Source organism: Papio anubis, chromosome 7 (genome assembly GCF_008728515.1).
Source record: "Papio anubis isolate 15944 chromosome 7, Panubis1.0, whole genome shotgun sequence".
Taxonomy (NCBI): Eukaryota; Metazoa; Chordata; class Mammalia; order Primates; family Cercopithecidae; genus Papio; species Papio anubis.
In genome coordinates this window covers 32,147,867-32,162,762 of record NC_044982.1, presented here as the reverse complement: position 1 = coordinate 32,162,762, position 14,896 = coordinate 32,147,867, and the positions used below count along the sequence as shown (strand labels likewise).

Sequence of the window (14,896 nt, the reverse complement as noted above, 5' to 3'; positions counted from 1 at the left end):
AGTCAGGACACATCAAAGCCCTCTGTCCCAGAGGACTGGGACCCTCTCAAGCCTAAAGTTTCTGCCTGAGGGTCCAGAAGACAGGGACATCGCCACAGAGCAGGTAGTTTTTCAGGTGGGTCTCTGCATTGAGAGTCCCACAATTCCCATATAATCTTGGGGACACTGAGATAAGGCTCATCTCTGGCAAGAGGGCAGCCACAAGTAGGTGCCCCAGCCCCTATTTGAGTTGTGGTGATATCATCTTAACTATTCTAAGGGCTTCTGTAAAGACAGAGATGGAGAAAATAAAGGATCTAAGATGAGTAACTTTGGCCACCCAGGAGACAAGAGGCCAGTGCCATGACCTGTTGGCCTTGGCCGAGGTACTTGAAGGAGGATGGACAAAGCCACTGAGAATAAGCAGCAATCCCTGTTTCAGGGATGCTGGATGACCTCTTCCAGGATGAAGAGAACGAGATTGAGGCAAAGCTCCTCCTAAATCCATGCCAGGAAAAATGAAGTCTTCAGACCTTTCCTGCAGGGATCAGGCAACGTGGGAAGGAGACAAGGTTTGCCAGGAACAAAGGGCCCTGAAGTCTGTCCTGCCCCAAACAGGCTGGGCACATCTCTGGGAGGTGGTGTGTGTAGTGTCTTAATGCTGGGCATTTAGGATGCATGTGGCATTCCAGCTCTCCACTTTCTGCACCATGGTAAGCTGGTGCCTCCTAGTCCCTTGTGGTTGGGTGGGGCCATGAGACTAGTGAGGGCCAATGAACTGTGAGTGGGTATGATATGGATATTTTATGGACCAAACCATTTAATTTGTGCAACGCTCCAGAGTGCTCTTTTATTCTTCCACAGAGACTGGCTATTCCTTTAGCCTACATCTCCAATGAGGAAACATGGGGCAGAGCCTCCAGCTGACCCTAATGGACATGTGGCACTGATGAGATAGAAGCTTGGCTGCTGCCGGGTGTGGTGGCTCATGCCTGTAATCCCAGCACTTTGGCAGGCCAAGATGGGCGGATCACCTGAGGTCAGGCGTTCAAGACCAGCCTGGCCAAAACGGTGAAACCCCATCTCTACTAAAAATACAAAAATTAGCCGGGTATGGTGGTGTGCACCTGTAGTCCCAGCTACTCGGGAGGCTGAGGCAGGAGAATTGCTTAAACCCAATCGGGGAGGAGGCTGCAGTGAGCCAAGAGACTCTGTCTCAAAACAAACAAACAAAAACAAACAAACAAACAAACAAACAAACTTGGCTGCTATGTCAATAAGATAGGTGCTGTTTGTTAAGGCAGCATAACCTTGTCTATCTTGGCAGGGCACTGCTGGTTCCCTTCCTCAGATCAGAGCCCCAGCCAGTGATGATCACATGTGAACGGGAAGGGGAGGGCAGAAGATGAAAGCAGCCCCTCAGACTCTACCTGAGACAGGGAAGGGCTCTCCTGGGTGGAAGCGAATATCACTGAACCATTAGCCAAGCTAATTCAAAGGAGCCAGAGGAAGATTCTGAATGAAGCAGCTTCTATCACCAGCTACCCTGAGGCTGTCCCACCAGCATCTTGGTGCCTGGACTGGAACCAGTCACTGGATGCAGAAATATTCCAGTTTTTCTGCCTGGCCTAGGGTGTGAATGTTAATCTGAGATTACGGTTTGTTTTGGAGGGTTTTAATACTCTGTCTTTGAAGCCTGGAGCCATCTGTCTTCTTCCTGTGTTCCCAGCCCAAGGCCGACACAGCTGGTGCTCAACAAACGTTTGCTGACCAAAGAGTGGGAGAGTACGCCTCAGACCTCACCCTTCGTCTTTTTGGTATAAGGCTGCTGAAGAGACCCCAAAGGGCCCATGGAAACAATCACTCCAGAGACCAGCTTGCCAAGCTGCTGTCGGTTTGCTGGGAGAATCCTGGAGCTTCTCTAACCACAGATCAGCCTTTGGATGAGGAAATGTACAGACATTCACCTCTGCTGCTTGTGAGAGCATGGGGTGGGGGTGGGGAAGGCACTCAGGCAGGGGCCAGAAGCTCAGGTGACCTTGGTTATGGCTGGGCGACATGAAAGGCCCTGGCGGTCTGCAGGGAAGTCTATCCCCTGTCCGTGGGAACCTGGAGTCCCGGTACGACGGAAATGCCATTGAGACTGCTGGACGGGCCTCTGTCCAGACCACTCAGTCTTTCACCAGAGACTTTCAGTTTCAGTGGAGAGAGTGGTTTCTGAGTTGGAGAAAGAAGAAAGTGGGAGAGGAAATTGACTGGGCTCCTAGGGTGATGGGCCGGGTTTGTGGTTACGGATGGAAACCTGGAGAAGTGTGCGAGCTACATCATTCTTTCTTTCAACAGACTCAGAGTGTCTGCCCTGGGCCAGGAACTCTGCCTGACCTCCCAGATGAGGTGTGTGTCTAGAACCTTTCCTTGGGAAGGGAAGGAGAGGGCTGGGGTATGGGGGAGCCTGGACATGAAAAAGAACTACCCTCTGACGGTAACGTTTCCCCTACTTACTCAGGGTCTGTATGTGCCAGACAGTGCCTAGCACTTTGTATACATTAGCTTATCCAGCGCTCACAAACATCTCTGAGATGGGCATTACAGTTCCATTTCCAGACATGCGTCAAAAGCCAAACCCAAGCCTGTCTGCACCAGAGCCTGTGCCCTTAACACAGACTGGTTAATATAAATCTGATTTTTTTTGTTTGTTTGTTTGTTTTTTTGAGACAGAGTCTCACTCTATTGCCCAGGTTGGAGTGCAGTGGTGCGATCTCGGCTCACTACAACCTCCACATCCTGGGTTCAAGTGATTCTCCTGCCTCAGCCTCCCAAGTAGGTAGGATTACAGGCATGTGCCATCACGCCTGGCTAATTTTTGTATTTTTAGTAGAGACGGGGTTTCACCATGTTGGCCAGGCTGGTCTTGAACTCCTGACCTCCAGTGACCCACCTGCCTCGGCCTCCCAAAGTGCTGGGATTAATTACAGGTGTGAGCCACCACACCCAGCCTAAACCTGATGTTTTTAATGTTCTGGTATTCTCTTGGTTCATTTCCTCTCATTTTACTTTTCTTTTTGATAAAGTCTAATGTCAAATTCACAGCGTCATTGTGATGCTTAAATGAGGTAATCTATCGAGGACCTAACCCAGCCACCTGGGACACAGGAGGCACCTGTCAGTGGTGGGTGCCATCACTTTCTGTTCTCCTGAAGATGCCAGGCTGTCTTATCTCCATCGTGCTAAGGAGGACAAGGCAGGTGGGTTCTGGCTTTGGTCATGGGTAGGCCTGAGTTTTAAAGGGGGAAGACCAAGAAGGAGTCATTGGGAGGTGACACACTGGGGCTGAAGGCAGAGCTGTCTGTCCTACACCTGCTGCCACCTCTCTCCTTTGCTTCTCTGGACTTTGCTTCCATGGTAGTGGCATTGGGAAGGGAGGCTGCCCTTTCACAAAGTACACAAGCTCTTACTCTGACTTCCAGGCCCTTCTGAAAGCAGGCAAGTCCCAACCAGGGAAACCTAGAGGCTGGGAGGAGTCTCAGCCTGAGCTTGGACCCAGGGCCGTGTTCTTCTTGGACTGTGCCTGGATGGATTTACCCTCATTTCTTCCTGTCCCAGCCAGTCTCGAGAGCATATACCCTGGGCCTCCTACAAGCCTGTGACACCCCAGCCTGACAGGGACGTGGTGGCAGCAGAGCTGCCAGGGGTCTTCAGAGCTGGCATGAGATAGGCGCGGGTCTGTGAGGAGTCCAGTTAGCAGTGTCACAGCACCTTTTGGCTGGGTCTGGGAAAGAGAAGGATCTGGGGTCCCTTCCTCCCTCCCTCCTTTCCTCCCTTTCTTCCTTCCTTCCTCCCTCTAGCATTTGTTGGGTACTTATCAGGTGTCCATGCATGGGCCATCTAAAGATATGGCCCAGCCCTCAGGAGCTCACAATCTAACAAGCTTAACAAGAAGGCTGACACTCCCAGACACACCGACTCTTCCTCTGCCCCATGAGGAGAGCACATTTTTCAAGGCAAGAGGGCAGAGGTTACAGAGATGTTCCTAAGGTGTCATGTGGATAAAGCTGCTCATGCTCCCCTGCTGCAGCTGGCAGACAGGATGCCAGAATAGCACTGAGGGGATGGAAGGGCTCAGAAATTCCCATACGTGTCTCTGTCCATAGGCGTGGGCTCAGCATCAAGGGGCTGGGGCAGGGACAAGCTAGAAGGCGCGTTGGTGGTGGGCAGTGTTTGGGGAGGGAGAGGTGGGTAGTGGGGTGGCAGGGCGCCTCCCTCCTTCCCGTTCCTTACCTTGGCAGTGTCCTTTCCTGACCATGATGTAGCCCTGATCACACTCGCAGTGGTATGAGCCCTCGGTGTTGGTGCACTGCCCCCCGCTGCACACCCCTGGCTGCTCACACTCATTGATATCTGTGAACACATAGAAAAGCCCTGAGTCACAGCCAGCCCTGGAGGATGGTGGAGGGGGCGGGGTCCTGGAGCATTCCTTCTAGAGGCCAAGGACAAAGGATGCCATGCTGAGGCCTGGGCAGGGAAGGCATGCTTGCTGCAGCCACAATTGGCTGGAGGGGCTCCTGGGCCCAGTCTGAAATTAACTAGCTCAGGCCCCTGATAACCCTGAGTTCCTTTCTCTCAGGGGAGGCTACTCTGGGGACCCATGGGGATCCTTACAGCTGTTTCCTCACCCTCATGCAAGGGCTGGTCTGGAGGTGGGGTAGCAGTCCATATGGTATACCTTCGGAGGCCAAAAGGACTCCCACCCTGCTCCTGGCCCCACTATATCCCCTTTGGGTATGCTCCTGGAGTCCGTCCTTCCTTCCTTCATCTATTGATTGATTGATTGAGACAGAGTTTCGCTCTTGTTGCCCAGGCTGGAGTGCAATGGCGCAATCTTGACTCTCTGCAACCTCTGGCTCACTGCAACCTCCACCTCACTGGTTCAAGCTATTCTCCTGCCTCAGCCTCCTGAGTAGCTGGGATTACAAGTGCCTGCCACCACACTCAGCTAATTTTTTGTATTTTTAGTAGAGATGAGGTTTCACTATGTTGACCAGGCTGGTCTTGAACTCCTGACCTCAAGTGATCCACCCTCCTCAGCGTCCCAAAGTGCTGGGATTATAGGCATGAACCACTGTGCCTGGACTCCTAGAGTCCTTCCTAAGGACCTTCTTAAAGGTTAGGAACCAAGCAGCCAGTGAGGGATTGCATTTTAGGTAACCATGGATCTGTAGGGTGTGGTTTCTGTCATTTTTCCAAAGTATGTTGGTGTCCCACTATGGCTCTAAAGCCCAACCCAGCTTACACCCCTCCCCTGCTTAAACTCCTACCAGAGACCCCTGCTACCTCCAGTTCTGCTTGCAGCCTGGCTCACAAGGCCTTTGCCACCTGGCCCAGCTCTGCTGTATTTGCTAATTCACACAAGTCCCTTGGTATAGCCTCAGCTATTGCGGATTTCAGTGGTCCAACCTCCAAGCCTTTGTTCACACAAATGCTTCCACCTGGAGTCTCTTTCCTCACGATGGCCAGCAAATCCCTGCCCCCATTTCAAGGACTGGTTTAAAGCATCACCTCTTGGTCCTCTGGGTTCCCATCCCCTGTCCCCACAGTCAAATTAATCAAGGCCTCACCTTCCCACTCTCCCCCTTAAACTGGGACTGACACAAACACTTTACAGAGTCCTTGTGCAGATTAAATACAATAATCCAGGTGAAGGGTTAAGCACTGCGCCCGCCTGGCATAAGGTAAGCACTGCAGAAATGTTAGCTATTATTATCCTAATGTTAAACCCCATAAAATCCCAGCTCCTCAGCCTGGCATGTGAGATCTTGCATGACCGGCCCCAGCCTGCTTCTCATCTGTTTCCTGCTGCCCACACCTCTCCTACCCTTGCCTAACCTCAGGACCTGTTCCTGAGCCTCTGCCCGCACTGTCCCCTTGCCTGGAACAGCTTCCTACACACCAGCGTGACTGCCTCCCAGTCATCTCCAACCCAGCGTCCCCTGAGGGCCCAGCTCTCAGTGTACCTGTTCATTTACTTGCTTCTTCCCTAATGGGAACATGCCTTACTATCTCAGCATCTCCAGTGCCCAGCACAGAACCCCAGTAAGTGCTTACTGAAGGAATCGAATAATAATCATTTGTTCAAGGACAGTGTCTTCATTTGAGCAATACTTCATAAAACTCCAGTGCACAGCAAAGTCTCCGCCAGAAGGTGGGAAATGCACACTCCTAGGTCCACAGCCAGAGATTCTGATCCTACTCTACTGGTGGGCCCAGGAACTAACGTTGTTATAACTCTTCAGGCAATTCTGGAATAAGTGGTGTTCACTGTGAGAAGCCCTAATCCCAATGAAAGAGAGAAGGGAACTTATAGACAGAGTCATGTGTGGGAACCATTATCCCCTAAGGCCAGGACGACCGTCTGATACATGGTGCTGGAAAACGCCCTCGCTCCATGGAGAAAAATGGAGACGTGAATAGAGAAAGACCAGGTTCTTAACAGTCATACAAAGATGGACTCCAGATGAATCAAAGCATACCATAAAAGGGAGAACTAGAACTCAATTAAGGTACAGGAGAATATCTTTGTGACTTCAGGATATGGAAGGATTTCTTAAACAAAGCCCCCAAAACACACACAAATAAGGCAAAATGGTGAATTTCAGTACATCAAAATTAAGGATTTCTGTTCCAAGAAATGCGGATAAGCTTAAAGGATAGAGGACAAAATGGGAGCGTTGCAATTTCTAAACCCAGCCGAGAATCTAGAATATATAATGGACTCCTAAAGAGCCCCAGGAAAAAGCAGCAACCACTATTGGAAAACTGAGCAAAAATGGGAGCCAGCAGTTTACAGATGAGGAAACCCACAGGCTTAATGTATGAAGAGAGCCTTACATTTTTTGGTAAACATTTACTTAGATATTTAATATGTAAACAATTTATCTTATTGATAATATAAATTATAATGACATATTAATTATATACATTATTTAAATAATCCATAAATCAGTATAAGTATCAAATCATTGAAGTAATGAGATATTACTTTATGAGACTGGGAAACTTCAGAAGGTGGGTGTTATTCTGGACAAGGCCTCTTCCAGTGGCAGCCAAGCCCCACCAGGAGAAGCACTTAGAGCCAGCCTTGAGCCCCAACTCCCGTCTCCCAGCTGTTGGGGCTGGCAGAGACATCTTGGACATCCGGGCTGGCACGTAGCAGAAACCCGTGTCTGCACCAGTCCTGGTGACACCATTCCCTGCAGCAGCTGCTGCTTATCCCAGGCCAGCTCCCCAGGCTGGGTCTGCAAAGAGCAGTGCCTCTGGCCCACAACACCCACCTAGACCACTGGAGCCCAGAGAAGCCCCCTTCCCTTAGCCTCTCTCCTGACTCCCCCAGCCTGTTCTGAGCCCTGCCCCTTGAGTCAGCTCCCCGGAAGGCAGCTGACCCAGTCACCACCGTTCTGCTCACAGACTTCTACTGGCAGCCCCTGCCTGTGAGACAGTGTCCAAATGCTTCAGCCTGGCACTCGAGACATTTCCCACACTGGCCTCTTCCTCCAGGTAGCCCTGCTCCAGTCACACTGCATTCATCATTATTCCCAGAGCATGCCAGGCAATGTTCACTATTTAAGTCTCTGCAAAGACGCTTCCCTCTACCTGGAGTACTCTCTGCTCCCTCCATTCCTATTCATGCTCCATGGTGGTGTCCAACACCCTGTGTGTAAGGGGAGTGTGTCTTTGGAAGCAAACCATGCTTTGGAGCTAGAGTGATTTGATTCTGTTTCTAGCTCTGTCACCACTAGGTATGAGGCCCCTGGGTATTTCAATTCACCTCTGAGCCTCAGTTTGCTAACCTATTAAATGGGGCTAAGGATTTCCACAACATGGATTTGGGATGATGAGCTTCATATAACAAAATGCGTGGGACAGTGCCAGCATATAGTAAGTGCTCATTAAATGGTAGCTATTCTTGGTCAGGTGCGGCAGCTCACACCTGTAATCCCAGCACTTTGGGAGGCCGAGGCAGGTGGATCACAAGGTCAGGAGTTCGAGACCAGCCTGGCCAATATGGTAAAACCCCATCTCTACTAAAAATACAAAAATTAGCCTGGTGTGGTGGCGGGCACCCATAGTCCCAGCTACTCAGGAGGCTGAGGCAGGAGAATGGCGTGAACCCAGGAGGCAGAGGTTACAGTGAGCCAACATTGTGCCGCTGCACTCCAGCCTGGGCGACAGAGCAAGACTCTGTCATAAATAAATAAGTAAGTTAGTTAGTAAGTAACTAAGTAAATAGATGGTAGTTATTTTTATCTGCTCCAGCTCCAGCACCCAAATAATCTCATACAGAACTTGCTTCCTCATCTGAACCCTACAGTGTCACCATTCACACCTCACTCATCTCAGCATCGTCAGAGCTTGGCACACTGCCTGGCACATCGGTGGTGCCAACGCATGAGAGCGCAGTGAACACCGCCCGTGATTCTCCTGCTCCTCCGTTAAGTTAGGAGGTCTGCCCCTTCTACTTCCCTTCCCTCCATAATCAAGTGATTGGACCTGGATGGCTTTGGTTTCTGTAGACTGGACCCTTGGAGGATTAGAACCCGAGGGGATCCTGGCAGCAGGAGGATACACAGCTTCCCTGGCCTCCTTGGGGGTCTGGCCAGAACCAGCCATGTGAGCCCCAAGCACAGGCAGGGCCCCTCTTGAGGTGAAGGATTTACAACTGGATTATGAATCTTAAGGTGCTGCTTAGAAAGTGCTCCTTATATTATTTGTGAACTTAATCATAAAAATGTATGTGGAAAAAAATGTATGTGGGGTGTTTTGCATCATTAAAGGGTTTGAGTTGGAAGCGTATTTATCAAGGGTCCCCTGGCAGTGGGCCACATCTTCCCAGGGAAGTTCAAAGCCCTACAAGTGTCTCCAAGCTGCTGGGAACCCGTGCTCCTCGTTCAAAGGCACACTACTCCCTGGTCTGCCAATAGTCCCAGCCTGGCGTCCTCATGGGTCTCCCTCCTTCCCTAAAATGAAACCAGCTCCTTGTCGCTCGGAGTTTGGGGGCCTGGTATGTAGTCCTCATCTCCAGCCATGTCTCCTGACCCTGTGACACTCTTGGTTCCACCCACAATTCCTTAGGGCCTTTGCAGAGATTGCTGGCTTTTGGATTTCTACCCCTCCTTGCCATCGGCATAGGGTCAGCCTCCTCCCAGATCCAGGCCAGAGTTTTAGTCTCTCCTCCCTCAGCTGCTCACTCCCCATTCTGCAGCACGGTGTATGGGGGTGTGAACCCCTGGTTCCTCTTCCACCCCCTTGAGACTGTGGGGCCTGGCCAAGGGCAAGGGTGGACTTGGCTTACCTTGACACTCCTGTGTGGCCTCCGAGGTGGCCAGCGTGTAGCCAGGGTAGCAGAAGCAGGAGTAGGACCCCACACGGTTGATGCAGCGCCCTTTTCCCCTGCAGGGGTCCCTCAGACACTCATTGTCATCTGACCAGAAGGAGGCAGGGAGGGAGGTCAGGGAGGCCAGCAGTGCTGTTCTTTGGGCAACTACCAGCAACCTGCCCACACTAGGGGCTGGGCAGGGGATGGTGCTCTGTGGCAAGGAAGGGGTGAGGGAGTGGAGGAGGCTGCGAAGATGAAAATCTCTAAGGCTGGAAGCCATAAAGTCAGCCCAGCGGGCCCACTCAGGCACCAAAAGCCTGGGGTGACTGCCAGCCCCTCCTCTCTGCCACTCGACTCCTTCCCCCAGTAGCCTCATCATTCCTTTCTCCTTTGAAACCACAGTGGATATTTCTCCCTTATTTGAAAATACTGGGGGGAGGAGGAATGAGGTCCACACTTGGTGATTTATCTTAGCCTCAGACCTCCCCCCAGGGATGACCCTGCTGGAGACATTTGCAACTGGGGCAGACCTTGGTCCACCTCCAGGCAACAAAATGGTCAGTTTGATGGGTGGGCTGATCTCAGAGCAGAGGGCTGCCAGGCACAGGTCAGGATGCATGCAGTGGGCTGGCTTCCATGCTCCTGGAGTCCTGGAGACTCATCGGATGGGACTCACCGAGACTAGTCTTCCCCTGAGGGTTAAAGTTAGCTTTGTCCACAGGGACTGCGCTCCTCCTAAACTCATCAACCACCTAGCACTGCTTGGACCTTCTGCTTCTTCCTGGACTCTCAACTCGGCCTCCTAGCCCCTGCTCCCATCTACCCCAGCCACCAAGTAAGCCCAGGGCACCCAAGTGAATACCCGTGCAGTAGGCCTGGCTGGGGTGCAGCTGGTAGCCGGGGCTACAGACACATCTGTATCCATCTGGGAGGTTCACACAGGTTCCAGGGCCACAGACGTTGGTGGCTTCAGCAGCACATCTATCAATGCCTGTGGGAGCCAGAGCAAAGCAGAGGTTATGGCAGGGGGGGTGCTGGACAAAGGCAGTGGAGCAGGGTGGGGACAATGAGTGGTCAGGGTCTAGGGGCCTCAGAAGACCAACCTTAGCCAGGCCCTCCCTCCCATACCCATGCACAGCTTGGCCTTGCATAAGACCCTAGGGGACCTCTGCCCAGCACCCCGAGCCCTACCCAGGATGGAGGTCACAGTAGGGCATCCCCCCCACCAAGATCTAATAGGTCACCCATATTTCCAGCAAATTTGCAGCAAAACTCCTCCATCCTAACCCCACCCTGAAAATGAGCCCGACTCCTACCCAGTGCCCAGTGCCATCCCTCCCTGCAACTCCTGTCCAGTTTTCCCTGAGAGACCTGGTGAGTAAGGTACTTGGGGAAAACTGCCAGGGGAAAATGAGAGAGGTGAGCTGGGGTCAACTGAGCAGAGCCTTGAAAGCCACATTGAGACTGGCCTGTAACAGGGAGTTTGTGAAAGGTGGGGGTGGGTCAGAGCAGTCCTGGAAAGGCCACTCGGGCAACGAGATGATGGATGAACTGGTATGGGAGGTATGGTGGGTCCTTAAAACCTGTTGAAATAATGTAAATGAGAGTCTGCCGTGGGTGGTGGTGATGGGGTGAAAAGTGGGGAGACAGCTGCAGAACTGAGAAACAGTTTGGAGGCAGACTCACTGGGACTCAGGGCTGAGGCTGTGTAGACAGCAGAGACTGTAGCTGTCTGAATGGTATCCCCAATACTAGAAAAGTACCGGGCACTTAGAACATGCCAAATGAATGAACAAATGACGCTTTTGCCGTTGTGTCCAGCCTGAAGTCTTTGCCTGGAGCCCACATGCTCAGGGGTCCCTGCCCTGCCCCCATAGCTCAGGAGAAGCTGAAGACCCAAGAGAATGGGTTGGGAAGTGGTCTGTATGTGGGTATACAGTCTGCCAGATTGTACTGAATTGAATGTACACCCAAGGCTACCCTCTCCCTGGGCCTGGCTCCAAGTTTGTGTCCAAGAATGTACACCCAAGGCTACCCTCTCCCTGGGCCTGGCTCCAACCCCTGGGGGTTGTGGGGGCCCTCAGCTGGGTCCTAAATGTCTGCCCAGAGGGGTGAGGTTACAGAAATGGCAGAGAAAGGGGATAGGGCAAAAGGCCGAGGCTGGTGGTGGCAGTGGGGACACTCATGCACATGCCAAGAGCTACTGCTGAGCTTGGCCTGCCCCCTGCCCCCTGCTTCCCATCCCTTCCTCCAGGCTCACTTTCCTCATCAGAAATTCAGCACTCCTCTGCACACTCTGCCTGCGGAGCAGAGGCCAGAGGGGACGCTCCCTGGCGCAGCGCTTTCAGCCAGAAGAGACAGGTCCCGGGAGAGGTCAGTGGGGTGCACCTGGGAAGGCTGGACCCCCTCTCCCCACTCTCTGGGCTGTTCCACCAGGCTGCAGGGACTTTCTCTTTGCTGGAGGAAATCCAGAATCCCACCATCGCCCTCACCCCCAACACAAGGTGACTGGGTCTCTGGACCCAGTCGTGAGGTTAAGAGAGCAGGAGCCCGGGGAGCGGGCACACACGTGTACAGTGGGCAGCGGCTACAACACCCGCCTTGCTTCTCCTGCACCAAGTCCCCAGACAATGAGCCTTTAAGGAGGGCACATTCCAGAGCAAGGTGGATTTGCCAGGATCACCCCCACGCCTGCCCCTCGCCCCCATCACTGTAGCTGACCAGAGGGAGAGGAATGCAGACTTGGTTAAACAACCTTGAGAAATAGAACCATGTTCCTTCCCGAAAATCAGCCCTCCCCGTGGGCAGGCAGTTGCTTGCTGCCAGGGCACTCTGCTGACTCAGGGGAGCGGCCTAGAAGAACCAGGACCCCAGCGGCCCTCACTCCCCATGCTCCCCTTCCTTGAGAGGGACCCCCAGATTCTCCTGGAAGACCCCTGGCTTCCCTCTCCCATGGTGTCCCTTCTCTTCCCCATTCTGGGCTTGGGCAGTGCTCCAGACTGGGCTCTTATTTTCACAAGAGGGACCCTGTGCTCTTTGTAAGATGAGGCCAGGGGTGCAGAGCCCAGCTGGGAGCCTGCTGGAGACTTTACCTAATTGGAAATGCGAGGGGGCATTCCACTCATGCCCCTGCCCTGGAGTTGGCTCTGAACAGACACAGCTCACAGGGCAGGGTGCAAGGAGCCCCAAAGGTCTGGCTGCAGCTACCTGGGGTGCTCAGGGTCACCAGCACATCGGTGGAGGGGGTCACTTGTTCTTCCTGTATCTCTGGAATCCCCTGTTCAGGCATTGGTGGGGTTGTGGCATTCCCTGCGGAGGAGAGAGGGGAAGAGGTGGGGTCACAGTCCCTTGGCCGGCCGTGGCCGCTCCCTTTTCCCTGGTGCTCAGACTTCCAAGAACGAAGGGTGAAGCCTGGGGTGGGTCAGTCCCATGCCTTCCAGTCTCCTGAAAGTTGATCTGGCCCCACCTAGAGAATCTGAGAGCTCTAACAGGCGTTGGAGCACATCCAGTCTAATGCTCTTTTATTTCAGGGCCAGGAGACTGAGGCTTGTAGAAATGGCCACTTGTCCAAGGCCAGCCAGCTTGTTGGAGGCACAGCTGACACCTGGGTTTCCTAATTCCCACTTCAACATTCTTTCCCTTCTGCTTACAAAGTATTTCACAGCTGACAGAGCTCTGCCACAAATACCAACATCTTATTTGCCTTGAGAAGCCACAAGACAGGCTTCAGTGTCTTCTACCATTTTATAAGAAGCATGAGCTCAGCCTTCCAATGTCTGAACCCAACACCAGTGACAGGCAATTAGTGGTTTCAGGACAAGGCCTCCTGGGGGAAAGAGTCTAGCGACCCAACCAACCACCTATTTCAGCTAGTGCTGTCTCTTTGTTCTGATTTATGTGCCAAGTGGTGCCATGAACTTTGCAAAGAGTTCTGTGGCTAGAAAACTATCTGTGAAGTGTCATGGGGTCTCTTGCTGAGCTCACAGCACCTTAGGTGTATAGAGAGCTCCCAGAAACAGCACTCACAGGCCACGTCCTTCTCACCCTCCTCTGATGTGTGTGAGCATGGACCAGCTCACACATAGTAACTCCACTCCTGATTAAGGCCTCTTTCCTTCCCTTCTCTTTTGCCTGGGAGCCGCCAGGAAGAGGGACTCACCTGTGACCCAGGCAGGTGTATGGGTGACACTGGTCGTGACCTGCACAGAAACAGGAGAAGGTCACTTTTGGCTCCTCTGTCGTCCCTGTGATGTGCCACCTTCCATCACACTCACCCCCATCTCCGGGCTTCCTACCAGCTAGCTCATTCACGTTTTCATTCATTCCAGGTATTGATGAGTTCTTACTCTACGCTGGGCATTCTGCCAGACACTTTATACCCACTCACTTCATTAACTTTCTCAACTATCTTATGATGGGAGATTGACATGATTAAATGAGCTGATGTACACACTATGCCAGCTTGGTGTCAGGTACATAGTAGAAAATCAGCAAGTTTGGTGTCAGCTATAACCCTCGCATCTCAACACAGTAACCGAAGCTCTGGAGGCTCACTAGAGTGCCTGGAGCCACAGGGCCAGTGTGGGAAAGCCAGACTGCAGGTTACACCTGGTGTCCCTCAACACAGCCAGTGGACAGAGGTTGCTGAGAGGGGGGACATAACAGAAGAGCAGGCAGAGGGTGGAAAAGGCCCTGGAGGCTGGCTGTGTCTGTGGGGACTGGAGTTAGAGCTTTGGCCTGGGAGGATGTCATATAGTAGCCCAGGGAGAGAACAAGCCCCCTCGAAGAAACTGTATTTGGGGACAGTCAGGTATGCAGGGTGGAGGGGCAGGGGATAGAGTAGGGACTGAGAGGCTGATGAGGGAAGAAGCAGATCCCCTCTTCTGGAATGTTTTCCTGGGAGGACACCCAGTTTTTCCCAGGGGAATCTTGGGCACAGGGAAGGGAGTTGGATGCGCCTTTCTCAGTGAGGTGGTTTGAGCCTGTTCACAGCTGTGCCCGCACTTCCCCGTACACCACTCCCAGAGGATACCTGGAGGTTCAACTAAACTGGCGCAGAAAGTGCCAGACCCAGAATGAACTGGAAGCAGCTCCACACCTCATCTGCAGTGCTTAAAGCTTGAGTGACAGCCGGGCCTAACAGGACATGTTCCTACTTCCTTTCTGAAGGGGCCCCGGCCCACCCCAAATGGGAAAATGCTTGCACAACGGCTGCTCCGTAAACAGGAGCTGTTGTTATCACTTCCTTTAGGGTAAAACGGTCTTTGGATCAATCCTCGCACTTGGTCATCTCTTCAAGTAAAATCCAACAGACGCTCCATCTTTCTCCCTCTCCTCCATCATGAGACACTGCCCTGGGGCCTGAGCTGCTACCAGGTCCTGCTCTCTGCCATGCTTGCCCGGCCCCCTAGTGGGAGGACGCACTCACCTGGCCAGCCTGAGAGTCACCTGGAAGGGAAAGGTGACAGCGTGAGCTCAGGGAGGAGGGTCCGGCTGCCTTCTTCCCTCACCACCACCTGGGCGCCTTCACAGTCTGCGCCCCAGACC

General features: G+C 52.7%; 1 protein-coding gene across 2 annotated transcripts in view; it reads right to left on the bottom strand.

The window, feature by feature from the left end:
* Positions 1-14,896, bottom strand: part of LTBP2 (latent transforming growth factor beta binding protein 2) — a 115,079-nt gene that overhangs the window by 14,324 nt on the left and 85,859 nt on the right. The window contains exons 13-18 of one of the 2 annotated variants that reach the window (XM_003902048.5): positions 14,778-14,797; positions 13,509-13,548; positions 12,557-12,658; positions 10,212-10,340; positions 9,326-9,454; positions 4,258-4,377 (exon numbers count right to left, since the gene is read on the bottom strand). In XM_003902048.5, the coding sequence (XP_003902097.1) occupies positions 4,258-4,377; positions 9,326-9,454; positions 10,212-10,340; positions 12,557-12,658; positions 13,509-13,548; positions 14,778-14,797 (540 nt within the window). The remainder of the gene's footprint in view (positions 1-4,257; positions 4,378-9,325; positions 9,455-10,211; positions 10,341-12,556; positions 12,659-13,508; positions 13,549-14,777; positions 14,798-14,896) is intronic. The other variant, XM_009211959.4, reaches the window with a different exon arrangement.